General features: G+C 55.6%; 1 protein-coding gene across 2 annotated transcripts; it reads left to right on the top strand.

Annotated features, from left to right (window-relative positions):
* The first annotated feature begins 6,309 nt into the window (after positions 1 to 6,309).
* On the top strand, positions 6,310 to 13,551 carry SHISA7 (shisa family member 7). Of its 2 annotated transcripts, XM_057533549.1 has the most exons (5): positions 6,310 to 6,989; positions 8,503 to 8,657; positions 10,212 to 10,277; positions 10,723 to 10,872; positions 12,308 to 13,551. In XM_057533549.1, the coding sequence occupies exons 1-5, from the start codon at positions 6,310 to 6,312 to the stop codon at positions 12,952 to 12,954; spliced, it is 1,698 nt and encodes a 565-aa protein (XP_057389532.1). In that variant the 3' UTR covers positions 12,955 to 13,551. The 2 variants fall into 2 exon arrangements, with proteins under 2 accessions (XP_057389532.1, XP_057389533.1); XM_057533550.1 differs by lacking the exon at positions 10,212 to 10,277.
* Positions 13,552 to 21,022: the final 7,471 nt, after the last annotated feature.

The following is a 21,022-nucleotide window of genomic DNA, read 5'->3' as shown; positions in this document are numbered from 1 at the left end:
GGGGGTATCCCGGGGGCGACTGGGGGCTGCGGGCGGTGGGGGAAGAGGGGTCCCCAGCAGGTGGGGAGGGGGAGGTGCCTCTTCTCAACTCCAAGCCGGCGCGAGGCAAAGGCGAGGGCTGGCCACTGTCACATCTGCACCGAAGCCGGCGCGCATCTGCACGGAAAAGAACTGCCGGCCCGGGGTCGCCCAACTCGCTGCCGGTCGCCCCCCCTATCAGCGCGCGCACACGCCCAGCCGGGTTGGCTCGCAGACACGCGCTGGCTCTGCCTCCCCTGGCCGGCCCCCCACGTCGCCACCACCCCCGACTCCCCCAGGGTCCCGCATCCGGAAAGTGAGGTGAGCGTGACCGCACCCCGATGCGGAGGGGGAAACTGAGGCACGAGGGACTTGGGGACGGGGAGGAAGGAAGAGACAGGCATGCGGATGAATGGATGAATGGATGGGAAGGACAGACAGCTTCATCTGAGTGGTCCCTGCTCCCCTAAGACGCAGGAGCCCGGGGATCCACATAGGGGCTCCCAGAATTCTGCAGCCCCCTTGGAAATCTGGGAGTTGGGACTCTACGGACCCCCCAGTCAGGGCCCCTCAGCCCCTTCAGAGTCTTAGTCCTCCCCCCGCCCCCACCGCATCCTTGGGTGCCCAAGAAGGCAATCTGAGTCCCCCAGGGACCCAGGCATCAGAGCTCTCAGCCAGACCGCCCCCCATTGGGGAAGCAGAGACCCCCCCCGCCCCTGGATCCCAGACCCCTCCCAGAAGGCCCGGTCACCGGACCCCGCGGTCAGAGCGCCCAGCACCCCCTCTCTCCGCAGGGATCTAGGAGTCCCTGCCTCCCCCCTCCTCCAGGAGCCCCTGGGACCGGGCGCCGGCGCCCCCGGCCCCCGCCTTTCGGATCCAGGTGTCCCCCCCTCCTCACCCCCCCAGCCTGAAGCTTCGCGTCTCGGAGGCCGCGCTCGCGTCGCCATGGCAACAGGAGTCTATTTTGCGCTGGGAACACACAGCTCCCGCCGCAGCGCCCCCCCACCCCGCCCCTCCAACCTGAGCCTGAGCGAGAGTGGGGGACCCGGGGAGGGAGATTGGTGGTCCGCGGTCGGGGGGAGACACAGAGACACTCAGAGGGACAGAGATCTGTAGACAGCAAACCTAGGGAAAAGACACAGAGACGGAGACACGGAGTCAAAGAGGTAGCGAGAGATGGGGATGTGGAAACGGGGAAGACACAGGATGTAGAGAGACAGAGACCGACGGGGCAGAGGGAAGGAGAAAATGTTGGCACACAGAGGAGACTTGGGACAGAGACTGAAAGATGCATAGATGCGATGAGACACGTAGAGAGAGACAGGCTCAGAGAGGCCACGACTCAGGGCACCTCCCGATAGAGATGAGAGACCCGCCGGCAGGCTGAAGTAGAGGAGGTGGGAGGCGACGTCCCGGGAGGAGGTAAGGACACGGAGACGCAGAAACTCCCAGAGACAGAGACATAAGAGACAGGAAGGCCTAGGGACCTGGGCGGGCCGCTGGGAGTGCGTGGGGAGGGTCCGCATCTCTCCCTCAATCCCACCTCCCACCTCCCAGGTGGCGAGCCGGGGGCGGCGCTGGATCCCTCCACCCTGCCTCCCCCGCCCGGAACTGGGATCCCCGCCCCCGCATCCAGACCCCTCCCCTTCTCCCTCCGCTTTCCCCCTCCGGCCGGGTCCGCCTCCTCTGGAACCCAGATGCCGCCTTCTTCCACATGCCTAACCCAAACCCACCCTCAAACCCAGATATTCGTAGGAGGCCGTCCCTTTGCACTCGGACACCGCCCACGCTCAGCCCCCACCCCGCTGCCACCTGCGGACCCCTCTCCAGCACCCAGTTGCTTGAGGTCAGGGCTTCTGGCTTTTTCTGGGTCTCCTCCCCTCTGCGGGTCTCTATCCTCCTCTGGTTCTCTCTTTCGAGCTCGCTCTCTCTCTCTCCTTCAATCTCTGATCCCCAGTCCTCTGGGTCTTTGCCCCACCCCCACCCCATCACTGCTCGCCCTCTGGGTCTCTGCCCTCCCAGGGCTCTGTCCTCTTCTCTTTGGGTATCTGTACTCCCTTCTCTTCATCTCTGTCCCTCTCTCTCTGGGTCTCTGTCTCCCTCTCCCTGAGTCTCTGCTCCCCTCTCCCTGGGTCTTTATCCTTCTCTCTGGGCCTCTACCCCCACCCCGAGGGCTCTCTCCCCCTGCGCCCCCGCGCCCTGTTCTAGCTCTCCTTCTCTGCTGCCAGGCCTCTCAGAAGGCGGTCCTTGCCCCCAGAGCCCAGCTGGCAGGGTCAGGAGAGGGGTGGGGTGGGGTGGACTGAGGCACAGCGCTTGCAGGGGAGCAGGTGGAGGAGGGGCTTCTCCGGGAGCCCAGGGACCGGGTGGGGCCTGCTCTGGGACCCCTCCTCACACTGGCTCTCCTGATCTCTGTCCTCGCATCTCTGTCTCTCAGGTCCTGGGCTGGCGTGCTGGGTTCTGGCCCCAAGCTGCTAGGTGTGTGTGGTGTGGGGAGGGAGATCGGGGTTTGGGGGGCATTCCTCTCCAGCTGTGGAGGAGTGTGCCTTCTGGTGTGTGGGGGGTGCTGTCTGGGTGTGTCTGGTGGAGGGCCACATGCCTGCTTCCAGACTCTCCACCACTGGGTTCGCACTGGTTTGTGTGTGCCTACGAGGTTGCGTGACTGTGGGCTGTGATGTGTGCCACTGCGTGCCCACGTGCAGCTGGCTGGGGCAGGTCCCTGGCCATGTTCTGGAGCTGTGTATGGTCCCGGTGTGTCAAGGTGTCTGAGATTGTGTCTGACTCTTGTGTGCTGTGGGTGGGAATGCCCAGAAATGCATGGTTGTGTGTCCACATGGAGCTGTATTGTGTGTGTTTTGGGAGGAGGGAGGCTCAGGTGTGCCGCCAGGATGACATTGGGTGTCCTTGCGTGTTGTGTCTGGGACACTGTGTGGGTGTCCTGTGCTCTGTGTCATTGTGTGTATGTAAGCTCTGTTGTGTGTCTGTGTACAGTTTTGTGTGAGGTAGAGGAAGAACTGGTCCCCTGTATCCTTGTGTCTGGACCAGCTGCTGTGTCTGCAGTGTGTCTCCTCCCCACCTGGAGGTGCTGCCCTGCATCGGGAGGTGTGAGGCAGGGACAGGAGGCTACGGGACCCCCATTGGTAGAGGGGCCGTGTGCGTGTGTTGCTGGGTCTGAGGGGATGTATGCCACTGCTCCTCCTGCCCCACTTCCCAGAGTTGTCAACGGCCAAGAGTTTCGTTTCCCTGGGTATGTGCATGTGTGTGAAGTTGGAAGGGACAATGGGACTCTGTTAGCAGAGGGAGGAATTCTGTGCATGGAGCCCAGCTAGAGGCTTGGCACAGCACAGGGACTGAGAGGGCAAACTGCTACCCCTGCGGGGCAGATGAGACAAAGGTGCCCCCAGCCCAGTGCAGCTCCCCAGCATCTATGATTTAGCAGACAGTTGGCACCCTTGCGTGTGTTTGAAAAGGTGCCCCTTCCCACAGATGGATGCAGCCCCACCAGCTGCATTCTTAGGAAGGAGAGCCCGGCTGGACTCCAGCCTCTCAGCCAGACCCTCTTGTGCAGTACACAACCTGCCCAACCATACGTGGCAGCCCTCGTATGAATGAAGGAATCCACATCGCCACACACGTGTCACTCTCAGAAGGGGTGTGTCTGTGTGCATGACAACCCGTGTTTCTCTGTGTGGGATAAGGCATCCATGTTCTGTGGGTGGTGGTGCCCTGAGTTCAAAGCCTAGCACCATTGCTTGGGCACTGCGACATCATCTGACCTTTGTTGGTTGGTTTTTGTTTCTTAACTGTGGTAAAATACATGTAACATAAAATTTACCATTTTAACCATTTTAAGTGTACAGTTCAATGGCATTTAATATATTCACAATGTTGTGCGACTACCACCACTATTTAGTTCCAGGATATTTTCTTCACCCTGAAAGGAAGCCCTGCCCCCATTAAGCAGTCGCTCCCCATTCCCTCCTGCCCCCAGCTCCAGGCAACCACTTATCGGCTTTTGTCTACATGGATTTGACTATTGCAGACATTTCATATAAATGGAATCATACAATATGTGACTTTTTGTGTCTGGCTTTTCTCTCTTAATGTTTTTGAGGTTCTTCATGATGTAGAATGTATTGGTGCTTCATCCCTTTTTATGGCTGAATAGTATTCCATTGACTGGATAGACCACATTTTGTTTACCCATTCATCAACTGATGGACATTTGGGTGGTCTCCAGTCCGGGGCTGTTGTAAATCATGCTGCTAAGGACATTCGTGTTTTTGTGTTAACATGTTTTTCAATTCTTTGGGGCATATGCCTAGGAGTGGAACTGCTGGGTCATGTGGCAACCCTATGTTTAACTTTTAAGGAACTGCCAAACTGCTTTCCAGAGTGTGGGCCCAGGCACTTCTAAGATGCCCGTTAAACACCAAGTGGAGGCATCCAGCAGGCAGTCTGGCGGCGAGTTCAGGGGCGGGGCCGGAGCAGAGCTCAAAGGGAACGTTGAGGCCCTGAGTGCAGCCTCCCATAGCCCTCTCCCCATCCCAGGCCCCAGCAGTTTTTGATAATGGTGTGGTCCCTAGATACACGTACACTCAACGGGAAGGAACAAAGGATAAAAATAATACCGAACGACATTTATTCAACTAGGCCCACCCACCCACCCTCTCTGCCACCTCCTTGCACTGCTTTTATTTCTTCATGGCCTTCATAATTTCTTAGTGTTTCTTCATAACAGTTTTCAACGTGCATCCCATTAATTTGTGTCTGTGTACTGGCTCTCTCCCCTCACCAGAAGGCAAACCCCATAAAGACAGAGGAGGAACCCTGTGGTTCATCTACTGCCGCATCCCCAGCCTCAGTAAACACTGCCGAAGGACCCCTCCTGCCAGCCTGTTGCCGTACAAAACAGCTGGGCTGACCGGTCCCATCTGGCCCCTCCCATCCTGTTCACCCTCCTATAAGTACAGCACCTGCACTAGGCCAGGCACTGCTCTAAACTCTCTACACACATGAAATCGGTTCGTCTTTCCAACCACCCAGTGATAGCCATCCTCACCCCTGGTTTACAGATGGGGAAACTGAGGCACATGGGGACTTAGGTGTATCCAGTATCAGGCACCTGGCACATGGTGGAGCTGGGGGATGAACCACTACTACCCTGACTCTCCAGCTGTGCAAGGAGACACGTCAGACCTGAAACTGTGAGCGTGGGTGTGTGTGTGTGCGTGAGAGAGAGAGAGACCACAGAGAGAGACAGAGACTGAGGCTCAAGATCCCTTGATTATCAGACGTAAATACAGGAGAGAAACAAGCATTGGGGGAACTGAGGGCCACGTGGGTCTAAGGCAGCAGTTCTAACTGGGGGCAAACGCGCCCCCCAGGGGGATATTTGGCAATGCCTGGAGGCATCTTATGTTATCACGATGTGGGGGAATGTGAATGCTCCTGGCATCCAGCAGATGCTGCTGAACACCCTACAATGCACAGGACGGTCCCCCACAAGCAAGTACATTCTGTGCCCAGATGGCAGTAGCGCCCAGGGTGAGAAACCCTGCACTCCCTCTTTCCACCTCCTGGTCTATAAACTCAGGTTCTCAACTCCGATCTCTCTTTCTCCTTCTCTCCTCCCCATCTGCTCTTCTTTCTCTCTCCTTCCCCATCTCCCCGACTCCTCCCATCTTGCCCACCCCACCATGCGTCTCCCTTCATTGCCCCCCTTGGTCCCCCACTGACCCCTCCCAACCTCCTCCCCACTCTGCCCACCTCTCACTCTGCCCTCCCTCACCTGCCTCTCACCTCTGGCTTTCCCCTCTGCCCTCTCTCCCTCACCTGCATCTCACCTCTGGCTTTTCCCTCTGCCCTCTCTCCCTCACCTGCCTCCATGGTTTCTTCTCCCTCCATCACATCTTTCCTCTGGCTTCTGTCCACCTCTCTTGTTTCTTCGCACCCCTGATGTCACTGTCAACTTTCCCATTCTTTCCTCCACCATTCACCACTCACTTTGATCTCTTCTCTGCCATCATCATTTCCTTTCTCCTTCCGCGGTGTCTGGACATCCTTCTGTTGCTCCCCCATCACCGTGCACTGTCCCGTGGGACTGCCAACTTTGGGCCCATGCATGTCCCCTCCATCTTTTCTGTTTCCTGGTTTGTGTCTCTCCGTCCTTCTACCTTCCCTTGGCCTGCCTTCCTCATCATCTCCGGTCCCCATCTCCACATTTCTCCACCTCTGGCCATCTTTCTCCCGCCCACCGTTCCAGCCTCGGTTCTCCCCCAGCCTGGCTGCCCCATGCCGGCCCTCCTGCTCCTCGGGACCCTCCTGCTCCTGGCCTCGACTACCGGCCAGGCTGGGGCGCGCCCGTCCAACGCCACAAGCACCGAACCCCCGGGCCCGCTGCCCGCCCTGCTGGCGCACCTGCGGCGCCTGACCGGGGCGCTGACCGGCGGCGGGGGCGCGGCGGGCCCGGGGGCCAACGGCACCAGGACCAGCACCCCGAGCTCGGCCGGCGCGGCGGCACGGGCGCCCCCTCCTGCCGAGCTCTGCCACGGCTACTACGATGTCATGGGCCAGTACGACGCCACCTTCAACTGCAGCACTGGCTCCTACCGCTTCTGCTGCGGCACCTGCCACTACCGCTTCTGCTGCGAGCACCGCCACATGCGCCTGGCGCAGGCCTCCTGCTCCAACTACGACACGCCGCGCTGGGCCACCACGCCGCCGCCACTGGCCGGGGGCGCCGGGGGCGCCGGGGGTGCGGGCGGGGGACCCGGGCCCGGCCAGGCCGGGTGGCTGGAAGGGGGCCGGGCGGGTGGCGCCGGGGCGCGTGGGGGCGAGGGCCCAGGGGGCAGCACGGCCTACGTGGTGTGCGGGGTCATCAGCTTCGCCCTGGCCGTGGGCGTCGGCGCCAAAGTGGCCTTCAGCAAGGCGTCCCGTGCGCCCAGGGCCCACCGGGAGATCAACGTACCCAGGTGTGTGTGCTCTGGGGCCGGAGGGTGGGGAACCTGGGGGCGGGGGCGGGGCCACGGGAGGTGGAGCCATCAGGGAGTGGGGCCGGTGGCGGGGGGGGGGGGGGGGGGGGCAGGGTGCAGGGCGTATGGCCAGAGACTGAGGCAGCCACCGGGAGCGCAGAAGCGAATGCCTTGGAGAGATGGGCGGGACATGAGAATATACGTGACTTAAGTGGCAGTCTATGGAGTGACCGGGTAGGCTCAGGCCTTCATTCATTCAACAAATATTTCTTGAGCACTTTCTGTGAGCCAGGAGCTGGGAACACAGCAGTGAACAAAACAAAGTCCCTGCACTGATGAGTAAACCTGGTTTCCAATCCCAGGTCAGCTGCCTGCGGGCTGTGTGACCCTGGGAAATTTGCTTAAACCTCTCTATGCCTCAGTTTCCTCGTCTGTACAATGGGCCTAATAATTGTTCCCCACCTATTCAGACTGTAATGAAGATTACCTGGGTTAATTCATGTTGAGTCCTGGCACATGGTAAGCCCTCAGTAAATGCTGGCTACCGTTATCATTAAGACAGTAAGCAATAAAACACATGTGCAATATATTTTTAGATATTGATAACTGCTGTGAAGAAAATAAAGTAGCATAACGAGTTGTGAATGGGAGGGACGGTGTTGTTTTACACGAAGTGGTCAGGAAAGGCCTCTCTGAGCAGAGACTTGAAGGAAAACAGAGAACCAAGCAGATATCTGTGGGAAGGGCATTCCAGGCAGAGAGGAAGCCATAAGTGCAATGGCCCTGAGGTGGAGCGTTTGCAGGACAGCGAAGAGGCCCATGCAGCTGGAGTGCAGTGGGTGAGGAGGAGGTGGACAGAAGTAGGCAGAGGCCAGGTTTATCCTAAGTGTGATGGGAGAGCCACTAGAGTGTCCTGAGCTCCGTGTGTCACCATCTGATCCCTGGGCTGTGCGTGTGAAACTAGACTGCAAGGGACAAGGGCAGAAATGGGGAGACCAATTGGAGACTGTGGCAATAATGGTGAGAGATGGGGCAGGTAGCAGCAGAGGTGGTGACAAGTGCTCCGAGTTGGGATACATTTTGGAGGGCGAATCCACAGTATTGCTAAGGGCCGTGCAGGAAAGAAAAGAGTCAACGGTGATTCTAAGGTTTGGGGTCCACATAGCACCCTTTATTGCCATGGGGGAGGCAGCAAAAGGAACAGGAGTGAGGTCCCAGGTTCAGGGTGGGGCAGGGCCACAGAGAGGACGATGTGGGAGGGACCGCAGAAGGGGTAGGGTCCAAATAAATAGGGGAAGTGGCGCTTCAAGCGGGAAGTGTGGTCCGAGGGACCTTGGGGCAGGCGGTGCTCAGATTGATATTAGCAAGGGGCGTGGCCAAAGGCGAGAAGCCGAGCTGAGCTAACGGATACACCCAAAGGTGAGAACGGGGAGGGGAAAGAGGCCTGCGCCCTCCCTCTCTCCACCCCCACCCCCAGTCCCCAGGCCACTGACCATCCCTCTGCCACTTCTAGGGCTCTGGTGGACATTCTGAGGCATCAGACGGGGCCTGGGACCCGCCCGGACCGGGCACGAAGCAGCTCCCTAACCCCGGGGGTCGGGGGTCCAGACAGCATGCCCCCGAGGACGCCCAAGAACCTCTACAACACCGTTAAGCCCTCCAATCTCGGTGAGTGAGAAGTGGGGCTTCGGCTGCCGCCTCTGCTGCCTCTGCATCTGCCCCCACCCCTCATCCCTGTAGCTCCGCCCTCCATGGATGGCTCCACCTCCCATCGCCCAGGCCCTGCCCCTAGCCACAGCCTGCTGTCTCTGCCTTCCCTGAACCGTTATAGCCGAGACCTGTTTTGGGCAATGCACTGGACTTGGCAGTGAGCCAGACCTCCTCTCTGACCTCTTGTGGGCACCCTGGGTGGGAACCCTGGGTGCTACGATGGATGATTTAGATTTAGACATTCTCAGCCCCTGCACTTGAGAAACTCATGTCAGACCACCCAACAGCCAGTGACACACAAGGACGCACTTAGTAACTGAATTAGAATTTGTCGGGAGCCAGACGCCTGGATTGAAATCCTGGCTCTACCGCTGTGACCTAGGGCAAGTGACTTCGCTTCTCTGGGCCTCAGTTTCCTCATCCATAAAATGAGAATCGTAACAGTACTCACTTCATATTATTGTTATTCTTATAGTTTATGATGAGTGCATCAGTGGAGAAGTCCAGGTAGCTGGAAGAGGGTTTGAAAAGGGTCTCATTGGGTGTGAGGGGGAGGAGGTTCCCTCAGAACGTGATGTTTGAGCAGTGGCCAGGAGGGTTACGGGAGTTTCTTGGGCAGGGGGATCTCTGAGTGGCTGGAGCAGAGCTTGAGAGGTGGCCAGAGCTGAGGCTGAGGAGAGGGTGGGCAGATACCTCGGGAAGGGCCTTGAGTACCAGGCTGAGCTGAGTGGCTCTGCCTTTGTCCTGAGGGCAATGGGGAGCCATGGAGGAGTTTAGAGCAAGGGAGCCGCAAAGTCAGAAGCGGGTGGAAGAACTATGTCTCTGGAACCCATATGAAGGAAGACAGATGCGAGGAAGAAGGCTCCAGAGGAGGCTGGCATGATGATCCAGGCAGTAAAGGACAAGGCTTGATCTGGGATCAGGAATGGAGGGGAGGAGATGGGTTTGAATAGTAGTGATAAGGAAGAAACATTTGACCTGGATCTTGAGGGGTGAGTAGGAGGTCTTCAGGCAAAGAAGGAGAGAGGAAGGGATTCAAGGCTGAGAGAACAGCATGGCAGCATGTGCAAAGGCCCTGTGGCAGAACTGAGCTGGACCATTTGGGCATCAGAGAGAAGAACAGCTTGAGGGGAGGGATGGGAGATGAGGCTGCAGATGTCTGTTGGGGACAAGTCACACAGGCCTCAGATGCCACCCCCAGCTTAGACTGTGTCCCATGGGTGATGGTGAGACATGGGAAGAGTTTCGAGCAGCAGAGGGACAGGGGCAGGTGTACATGTCAGAAGTACCGCAGTGGGGCTGATCTTGGAGATGGGCTGGCCATTTGGCCAGAAGGCTGGTTTGATGATCCAGGAGGGAGAAGCAAGTCAGGGCAAAGAGTCAGTAGGCAGGAGGGACCAGAGCTGGGGACCAAGTGGACATGAGTGGGGATCCTTCCACAAGACCAGGACAGCGGTGCCAGCTGGGAGCAGGCAATGGCAGTGATGCCACCTCCCCTCTTGGTCCCCACAGATAATCTGCACCACAACTACCTGCACCTCAACGTCAACAGCCCCAAACACCATGCTGCCACTCTGGGTATGGACCAGGGCGGGGCTGCGGGGAGGGCAGGGCTCCTTCCCTTCCCACCCTGGTACTGAGCCGGAGCCAGGTGCCCAGCATAGGGCAGGTGTGAGACCCTGGGAGCCTGTCCTCACACTCCAGCCAGGTAACCCAGTGAGGCTCAGCTTTCTCATCTCTATGCCAGAAGTGGTCTGCGGGAAGCTGCATGGAGTGCATCCCCTCTAGCCTGGGGTGGGGCACACAACGAGTGCTGAGCAAATGCCAGTTGCCCATCCTCCTCCTCCTTCCCCAGCAAAGAGCACCTGAGGGTTGGGGGGAGTGTGCGGAGGGAGCTTGGACTGCTGCAGCTCTGAGGGGCTGGAGTTCCAGATTCTAATGCTCTAAGGGGGCTGGGGGCCAGCACTGCTGGGTCTGAGGGAGGAGGGCCTGGACTGAGCCCGGCCATGCCCCTCTGCCCCAGACTGGCGGGCCATTCCGCCGCCCAGCCCCTCCTTGCACTACTCCACGCTGTCCTGCTCTCGGTCCTTCCACAACCTCTCGCATCTGCCCCCGTCCTACGAGGCCGCTGTGAAATCTGAACTCAACCGCTACTCCTCCCTCAAGAGGCTGGGTGAGTCCCGGGAAGGGGAGCTACCTGGGCGATGGGGCGGGGTCAGGGCCTGGGTTCAGGACAAGGGACAGTGACCCGATAGCCTTCTAAAGCTTTAGATTCCCCGCCCCCCGCCTTAGAATTTTCTCCAAGTTTGTTCCAGAATTACCTGAGGTAATTTTCTATCACAATTACTTGGGGTGCTTTTTTAAAATGCAAACCCATGGTCCTCCCCCCAAGATCTATTGCATTCATCAGGACTTGTATTTGCAAAGAACAGAAATACAACTTAAAAAAAAAAAAAAAAAAGGTGACTATGCTGGCTTGATAACAGAAAGTCTATGTGCCACAAGCTTCAGGTGTGGCTGAACCCAGGTGCTCAAAAGCTGTCTCCAGGATTCTACATCTCTCAGCTCTGCTGAACAGTGGGCTGGCTTCATTTTCAGACAGAATCTCCCCCTTGTGATGGCAAAGATTGTCCTGAGAATTTTCAGGGCAATTCTACCAGAAGAGTCTCTCCCAATGATTCCAGCAAAAATCCCAAGCCTGGATCCCACTGGCCAAAAAAGGGTCACATGCTTGTCCCAGAACCAATCACTGTGACTCTGATTGGACATTTCTGGGTCAGTGGCTGATCCCTGGTAGTGGAGTAGCCTTCAAACATTTTAAACAGAGATCCACAGTAAGAAAGGATTTTTATATTGTGTCCCATGAGACCCACATACACTGGCACATTTTTTAATTACAGTAAAGTTTTGAAACTTGTTATTATGGACATTTTCAAACACACTCGAGAGTAGAGGAATTGTAAAACGAGCCCCATGTTCCTGTCGCCCAGCTTTAACAATGGGCAACATTTTGTTAATCTCTCCTCCCTCCATCCCATCTTTTGGTGGATTATTTCAAAACAAATCCCAGATATCATGTCACTTCATCCATTAGTATATCAATAACACACACAAAACTGAAATAAAAATTTTGTGAATGGTATTCACCCTTATTCTCTTATTATGGGACACTTTCTGATAATTTTCTATTCTATTTCATTTTGCCAAATGCTGGTCCCTACCCACAAAATTGACTTTACAACCCATGAATGGGTAGAATCTCCAAGTTTGAAAAATACGTGCTACAGGATGAAAGGGAAGGAAAAGTGGTTCCTCAAAAGCAAGAGTTGGGTTCTACTCCCAAAAGAAGGGATGTTCCCAGGCAATTAAAAAAAAAAAAAAGGTCCCCCCTCGTCTACGATCGCAGCATTGCAAGCTGGGCCTGGGAATCTGCATTCTGCTAGTTTGACTGTTCTGACTGGTTAAAATTGTGTCCCTGCCCAGGCTAATGACCAGGAAGTTCCAGGTAGTGTCTGGGGTCTTCCTGGGGTGGGGGGTGCCCCAGGGAAGGGAGCACGTTCTGGGCTGGCTGAGGACCCACCTCTGTGGTTTCTTTCCTTCTCCCCCAGCCGAGAAGGATCTGGACGAGGCCTACCTGAAGCGCCGGCACCTGGCGGAGGTGCCCCGCGGGACGCTGCCCCTGCATGCGCTGCGGCGACCTGGCACAGGCGGCGGCTATCGCATGGATGGCTGGGGTGGCCCCGAGGAGCTGGGCCTGGCGCCCGCGCCCAACCCACGGCGCGTCATGTCCCAGGAGCACCTACTGGGCGACGGGGGCCGGGCACGCTATGAGTTCACACTGCCACGCGCGCGCCTCGTGTCACAGGAGCACCTGCTCCTGTCGTCCCCCGAGGCCCTGCGCCAGAGCCGCGAGCACTTGCTGTCACCCCCGCGCAGCCCCGCGCTGCCCCCCGAGCCCGCCGCCCGCGCCAGCCTGGCCGCCTCCCACTCCAACCTGCTGCTGGGGCCTGGGGGGCCCCCCACACCGCTGCACGGGCTGCCCCCGCCGCCCGGCCTGCACGCGCACCACCACCACCACGGCCTGCACGGCTCGCCGCAGCCCGCCTGGATGTCAGACACCGGCGGAGGTGGGGGCACGCTGGCCCGCAGGCCGCCCTTCCAGCGCCAGGGCACGCTGGAGCAGCTGCAGTTCATCCCCGGCCATCACCTGCCCCAACACCTCCGCACTGCCAGCAAGAATGAGGTGACTGTCTGAGTGTCTGAGGTCGGGCCAGGGGCTTGGGGGCTGCAGCCTGGGGCCCCCATCCCAGCCTGCATCCCCCAACACACTCCAGGGGCCTGGGACCAGATCTGCAGTGGCCGGGAGGGCTGCCTCCAAGGACACTGTTTTGGATGAAATCATCACCAGACACAAAGCTTCCTTCTGCGATGTCACGGCAGATGAGACCCCTCCTCCTATGTCACAGTTTGAGGCAGGACCTCCTTCCCATGACGTCATCACAGAGGAAGAGGCCTGTATGTGAGGTCATCACTAGCGAAAATGTCTTTGTTCATCACAGGGACAAAACCTCCTTACCATGAGGTCATCACAGAGGAAAAGGCCCACCCTTAAGGTCATCACTAGAGGCCATGTCTATGCTCCATGGTGTCATCACACAGACGTCCCTCCTGTGATGTCATAAGAGGAACAATGCCTTTGTCCTATGACATCATCCCTAGAGACAGAGTCCTTCCTATGATGTCACTGCATAGATAAATCTCATCCTTATGATGTCATCTCTGGCACCAAAAGGCCTCTTTTGACATCATCATCACCAGGAAAATATTTTCTTCCAAAGAAGATGCCTTTGTCTTTGAAGTCACCACTACAGACAAAGCCATCTTCCTGGGACACATCACAGGGGAAAGAGCCTCACCAGCTGTGTCCTCACTAGACATAAGGCCTCCTTTCTACGACATCATCACAGGGACTCTGCTTCCTTCCTATGATGCCATCGCCAGAGAAGGTGCCTTGCCCTATGATGTCATCAGAGGGACTGTGCCTTTTCCGTGATGTCATCAGCAGAGATGGCAGCCCACTCTGGGGACATCTCCAAGACGAGGCCCCTTCTGCAATGTCACCACCAGACTCTGCCTGCTCCGAGATCACACACGCCGTGAGACACCTCCACTGCCTGCTCCGAGATCACACACGCCGTGAGACACCTCCACTGCTGCTGCCAAGTCCCGGCGCGGCAGGGCACACCCAGAGTCCGTGACTATCCTGGTGGGTCACCAGAGAAAGTGCCCTGTCCTGAGGTGTCATCTAGGGGTGTCCTCACTGGGGAGGCTGCCCCGGCGGAGAGGTCTCTGCCACAGATGACAGTCCGTCTGTGGATTGTTGGCAGTGGCCCTGCCCCAGCTGAGGCTCTGCCCCAGTGCTGTGATGTCATCACCAGAGACACTGCCTGCTCTGGAAGGCCATTACTTGTAATGGTATCACCAGAGTTTCTGCCTTGTCCCACCATGACTTGGCTTGGTCACTCCTTCCCCTGACCCTAGAGACATGCCCTGCGGGATTTCCACCAGAACCTCACCTAAAGGGTGGTTGGGCCACGGGTCCTGGGTGACTCCTGGAGGACAGCACTCCCAGACTGGCTTCTGCTCCCACGGAGGCCACTCTGGCCCACCAGGCTCCTGGAGTCCTGGGACTCATAGGTGGCACTACTTCTCTCTGCCGTCACTACAGACATCATCACCTCTGTAAACAAAGTCCTGGCCTCCTGCTGGGGGTGGGGGGAGGTGGGGGTATGCCTGCTATTGATCTAGCTGATGACATCATCAGCACCACAAGACTTCCACCACTCCTGGTGGTAAGTTGCACCTGGGGTCCAGTGTTAACCATGCCTGATGATGACATCATTTCCCAGGATTCCCTTTGACCTATGGTGTATTCATCTCCCAAGATCCACCACAACTAGGATATCATTCTCTTCCAGGATTTACCATAACTATAGTGTCACCTTCTCCCGAGGTTCCCTATAGCCAATGGTGTCATCATCTCCCATGATTCTCCACAACCATGGTGTCATCATCTCCCAGGATTCACCATAGCTGATGATGTCATCACCTCCCAGAATCCGCCATGACCAACGGTGTCATTACCTTCCAGAATCCACTATAGCTGATGGTAACATCTTCTACCAGGATCCACTAAGACTGATGATGCCACAATCTCCCATAATACCCTGTAATTGTGGTGTCATCATCTCACAGGATCCACTTCAATCATGATGTCTGCATGCCCCAGGATCCAGCACAGCTATGGTGTCATCACCTCCCAAGATCCACTTTAATCATGGTATCATCAACCTCCCAGGATCTGCTTCAACCATGACGTCTTCATGCCCCAGGATCCAGCACAGCCTTGGTGTCATCACCTCCCAGGATTCAACTCAGCGGTGATGTCACCACCTCCCAGCAGCCATGAGAGTCAATGGGGTCCCAGAACCCATGACACCCAACAGTGTCATCATCTCCCGGGATCCATTTCCGCCATGGTATCGCCATCTACTGGAATCCACCATAACCATGGCATCATCATCTCCCAGGATCCAGGACACCCAATGATGTCATTTAGCAGGATCCACTTCAACCATGTATCATCACCTTCCAGGATCCATCAGCTTGGGAGCCAAGTACTATGACAGCTGTATTTCAATTGTCTTCTGGGGTCACCTACAGTTGTTCCCTTAAGAGGAACCAGCACAATACCCATCATTTTCCCATTCCCTCAAAAATGGAGTGGGATGGGGCCCCCTCTGATGACATCATCCTACTCTGGCCCTTCCTGATGATGTCACTGCTGGGCTCCTGACTTAGGCTGACGCCTGCCTGCATCAACCGCACCATAGACTTGGCCTTGGCCAGTCCTCCATCTCCCCCTGGTGAGGGCATCCAGGTCCCTCCTGATAACTGCCCTTCACCCAACCATCTGATCGGTGACAGGGTCAACAAAGAGACCTCTTATCATCACCAGAGGGGGGGCTTTCCAGTCCTCAGGTGATGTCACTGCCCCTTGCCCAATCCCTGTTACCTGGATCCCCACCCAGAGCTGCACCCCATTGGCTTGGGCCAAACTCTCCCTAGAGACCCCCCTGGGCTGGGCCAACAGCTGCCGACCTCCCTGAGGCCTTCAGTGGTTTTCTCTGCTGCCCTGGTCGTGGGGCAGGCACGTCTGGAGAGCCACGGCCACTGCCAGTGGCACCTGTGGGGGCGGGGGGTGGTGCTCCGCATCAGCCCAAGATGGCAGAGAAGCAGCATTCTCTCCTTCCTCTCCCTCTCACACACAGGGGAGCCTCTGGGGTTTCGGGGATTCCCCAACACCCAACGCACAATTTGCCCCCAATTCTCTCTGTATATAGCCATGTTCTGGGGCGGCCATTCCCCCACTCTTAAAGGGCTACATGCCCCCTCTCCCAGCCCCCAGGGCGAGGTGAGGGGGCCTCTTCTCCCTCCCCTGGGCCGTCCCCCTCCCTCTCCTCTCTCCCCACAAATCCTGGCACCTCAGCTCATCCCCTCTCATCAGGAGCCAGGGGCAGATAACTGACCCTCAGCTCCCACCACACTGACGAAACTGAGGGGTGACCCCCAATCTACCAGGGCCCCAGGGCCAGTTTGCCGGGTTTTCAACTCCACGCTTACAGCTGCTCCTGTGGGTTCCCCCAATCCCTTTGAGGGCCTCACCACGCCCAGTGTCCCTATGGCAGACTGTGACTTCCCCCAAAAGGAGCCAGCTTGGGCGCCTACCCCTCCCAGACCCCTTCCCTCTGCTCACCACCCTCAAGGAGCCCCCAGCTTTCTCCAGCCCCCAGAACTGGGGGATTCGGGGCCTTTCAGCTTTTGTATGCCCCCCTCAACTTGCTCTTTCCCGGCCTGGATTCCAAGTATCTTGCCCCCTTCCCCCACTCACTTGACACAGGCTGCCTGACCCTGGGGCCTTGACCTCTTATCTTAAATAAGCCATAGTAGGGAGAGGTCTCGAGGTGGGTGAGGAAGTGGGCATGTCCTGCCAGATCCCCTTGATGCTTCCAGAGCTGGGACCTCGCCATCTGAGTCTTCCCCCACCAGTCCCCACCACCTCATAAATGCATACACAGGCTTGTGCGTACACACACACACACACACTCCCATTCCAGTGAGGGGGCAGTGGAGGGCGGTACAGAAAGAAGATCAATTCTGGACCAAAAGAACTTCCAAAGCTCTGCCTGCTTCCTTATCCCTACCCACCCTATTCCTCCCCCCAACACCGGACTCTTGCCCCAGTTCCTTGGTGAGGACAGCCAGCCGAGCTGCAAGTTGGTATTTTTTTGAATAAACAGATGTTTTCCTGATCCCCGGTCTCAAGTATACTGTCGGGAAAGGATGGGTTTCCATCCCCGCATTTGCAGGTCACTGGGGAGCCCCCTTTGTGGCCGAGGAAGGCGGGCATCTAAGTGTCTTTGCAGGTAGGTGGTCAGGGCTGCTCCAGCTGCCACCAAGGGAGGAGTCAGGCGTGGGGAGGTGCAGTGTGAGGTGCCTTCAAACCCTTAGTTTCTTCCTAAGAAAGCTTCTTCCCTCTGAGCAGGTAAGCATTTGTTTGCAGATTCTATTTGTTTGCGCCTCCTTATATTTGAATTCTTTGCCTGAACATCATTGAAGTGTGTGTGTGTGGGGTGCATCTGCATTAGTTTCCTGGGGCTGCAGTAACAAAGTACCATACAACTGGCAGCTTAAACAGAAATGTATTCTCTCCCAGTGCTGGAGGCTGAGAGTCTGAGAGGGAGGTGTCGGCAGGGCTGAGTCCTTCTGAGGCTGTGTGGGAGAATCTGTCTGTGCCTCCCTCCTAGCTTCTGGTGGCTTGCTGGCAATGCTGGCATTCCTCGACACATCATCTTCCCTCTGTACGTATGTCTCCTTGGCAAAATGTCTCGTTTTATGAGGACACCAGTCATGATGGATTAGGGCCCACCCCAATGATTTCATCTGCAAAGACCCTGTTTCCAAACAAGGTCACATTCACAAGTCCTGGAGGTTAGGACTTCAACATCTTTGTGGGCGGGGAGCAAAATTCAACCCATAACGGGGTGTGACAGAATAGTCTAAGTGTCAGTTTTTATGATAACTGGGAAGCATTTTCCACACCTCTCTCCTCCCACCCAGTGCATTAAAATATTTCCACAGTGATGACTAGAATTGCCCCCTCCTTCTGTCTCAGGAAGTGCCTCTAAGGCTTGGTTTTATGAACTTTAGGACAGCTCACCTCAGGAGCATCTACGTGTTTGTTTACAAATATCAGACTCATATTACATCAAAGCATTAGTTTGCTTGTTATCGCTGGGTTGTGTGTGCAGGGCATTTCAGCATTGACTTTATCATTAAGAAAACCCCTTCCTCTCTAGTGTATTTAATTGTTTGCTTCTCAGATATTAGACTCTACTCTGTATCAGTCAAGGTTCTCCAGAGAAAACAGAACCAATGTGTGTGTGTGTGTGTGTGTGTGTATTCCTGTTAAGGAACTGGCTCATGTGACCGTGGGGGTTGGCAAATCCAAAGTCTGTAAGGCAGCCCGGAAACTCGGGCAGGCTTTCTAGGCTGCAGTCTTGAGGCAGGGTTTGTTCTTTTCCAGGAAACCTCAGTTTCTGCTCTAAGGCCTTCGACTGATTGAACGTGGCCCACCATATGATCTAGGATAATCTCCTTTACTCAAAGTCAACTGACTGTAGGTGTTCATCTTGTCTACTAAATACCATCACAGCAACACCTGGGCTGTGTTTGAACCAACAGCTGGGCACTGTAGCCGACCAACTGGACACATGAAACCTAACCATCCTCGCAGGGAAGCGCTTGCTGGAAGGAGTGTGATCTGTGGTTGAGAAAGCCTGCCCCCCTTCGGTGCAGTTAAGTGTTCACCACCGGCTAGATTTCACCTGCTGAGGTCCATCTGTTTGACCGTAGGTTAGTGGGGTGGGAGGGGGGTGGTGCCTTCAAGTACTGGTGTTGGATCACTGGTGAAATGCCCCACCTGGTGCGTGTAAGGGTTGTTCGCCCATTCTTAGAAATCGCCTCTTTGTGCTGGCGATTTGTCTATAGAAAACTGGGGGTGGGTGGGGAGGGAGGGTGGTGACGCAGTGTGACTAAGTATGGGATCACTGAGCACGCAGAGAGTCTCCTCCTGGGCACAGACTAGGCCCGTACTTCCCTGCCCCCCAGATGTCAGATGTGCCGGATACAAACCCTTGCTGCTTTAACACCTGGGGCTTCGGGGCCGCTTGTTACTGCAGGACAGTGCAGCCTACTCTGGCCGACGTGCCTTGCCTGTGGAGAGGGGAACCGGATGGCTTTTTTGCTGTACACTCTTGCACTTCTGAATTTTTTGTAGGTGCGTTACCTACTTTTAAAAAACTAAAGTCTAAATGTAAACGTCAACGGTGCCGGCTTTGACTGCCATTCCCCTCACTGAGCAGATGCCCAGGGGCGAGCTTGACACAGGAGACAAGAGTCTCATTCCCCTCCCGCGCAGGTGATTAGCTTCCACTCTGAGTTGTAATGCCAAGGCTTAAACGTATGTATTTTTCATTCAACATGGCCTCTGTGTGCCTGTCAACTACTTCATTTCTGTTCAGCCAAGAAGAAAGCAATCTGATCCACATGTACCGTGCTTTAGTTAGGCAAGTCAAGGATAAGATCTGGCATAAGCATTTTCGCCTTTGTAACCTAACATTTGCTCAATTTGCAACTCCACTGTGTTGATAAATACAGCCTCTGAGCAGCTATTCTTTTTTTAAAAATTTTTATTTATTTATTTTATTTATGGCTGTGTTGGGTCCTCGTTTCTGTGCGAGGGCTTTCTCCAGTTGTGGCAAGCGGGGGCCACTCTTCATCGCGGTGCGCGGGCCTCTCACCATCGCGGCCTCTCTTGTTGCAGAGCACAGGCTCCAGACGCGCAGGCTCAGTAATTGTGGCTCATGGGCCCAGCTTGAGCAGCTATTCTTAACCGGCGTTTGAGGGGGCAGGCTTGCAAACTTCTGAAATCTATACCAGATGTTGTGTGCATGTGCCTTTCTTTTTTTCTTTTCTTTTCAACTTTATATTTTGAAACAGTTTCAAACGTGCAGAAGTTACAAGAGTAAGTCCAAGAACTCATGTACAGCTTTTGTCAATTCACTAATTGCTAACATTTCATCACACTGCTTTATGGTTTTCCTCCCATATATATTTTTTTCAGAGACACTTGAGAGTAAGTTGCCCCCTAAGGGACATTTCTGAAGGACAAGAACATTCTCTTACACAGCCACAGTATAGTTATCAAAATCAAGGACTTAACACTGATGAAGTCCATGTTCAAGCTTCACCAACTGTCCCAGTATTGTCCTTTGGAGCAATTCTCTTTCCAGTCCCCGGTACTCCGGGACTAGGTGTCGCATCTGGTTACTGTGTCTCTCGAGGCTCCTTGGACTTGAACAGCTCCTCAGTCTCTTTCATGACACACGTTTTTGGAGCCCAGGCAGCAGCATAATTTTTATTCCAGCCCCTACCACCAGACGTTTAGGGTTTTCCCATTTCTCACTACTATGAACAATACTTTGAGGAATATCTTTTTGCACACCATGGGGAGCATTCACTTACTTTTCCCTGGGATGACCTCCCAGGAGGGTGAACTTCTGGGTCGGAGGGAGGTGCGTTTTTAAGACTTTTGCTACACAACGCCAAGATGCAGTTCCGAGAGCCTTGCCAAGTCCATGTACGTGAGAACGTCCATTTGCTCCCACCCTCGCCGGCATCAGGCACTATTCTGTTTAATCTTGATGTGCATCAGAGGTGTCTGTTTTACGGCCGTTATAGGAAGCCCCTAGTTACTAAAGCTTGCTTTTGTCCAACACGAAGTCTCTGCTCTGCGGTCTAGGGTTTTCGGAGCGGGATAAGAGCAACGCGCTTCATTGCTGCCGTCTGTCACTAGAGGGAGCACCTGATCCACTGCAGGCATATTTAGCAATTAATGCGGGCCCCTCTCACTGGGGGAGAGCGCTAACCTCTGCTCAGGGGCACAAAGGAAAGTGGTTCTTGCTAAGTACCTACCACAGCCTTACAGTCAACTTGCTTAAAAATATTAAGGCCACTAAGGGGCAGAGAACACATCAGCAACCACAGACTGTGAACTCAGAAATAAAGATGGAGGCATTTTCTCATGAAAAGACGCTCAGCCTCAGTGGGAAGAAAGGAAATGCCGATGAAAGATGAGGCACCTTTGCCCATGACTGGCACATATTTTGAAGACTGCTACTACTCGGGCTCATTTCTGCATC

This window comes from Balaenoptera acutorostrata, chromosome 19, assembly GCF_949987535.1.
Source record: "Balaenoptera acutorostrata chromosome 19, mBalAcu1.1, whole genome shotgun sequence".
Lineage (NCBI taxonomy): Eukaryota > Metazoa > Chordata > Mammalia > Artiodactyla > Balaenopteridae > Balaenoptera > Balaenoptera acutorostrata.
Note: the sequence above shows the minus strand (reverse complement) of the source record. Positions and strands in the feature narration are given on the sequence as shown.

Coding starts and splice junctions, on each gene's coding strand:
- SHISA7 (XM_057533549.1), top strand. CDS start 6,310: ATGCCGGCCCTCCTGCTCCTCGGGACCCTCCTGCTCCTGGCCTCGACT. Junction 8,658..10,211: donor CGTTAAGCCCTCCAATCTCG/GTGAGTGAGAAG, acceptor TGGTCCCCACAG/ATAATCTGCACCACAACTAC. Junction 10,278..10,722: donor ACACCATGCTGCCACTCTGG/GTATGGACCAGG, acceptor CCTCTGCCCCAG/ACTGGCGGGCCATTCCGCCG.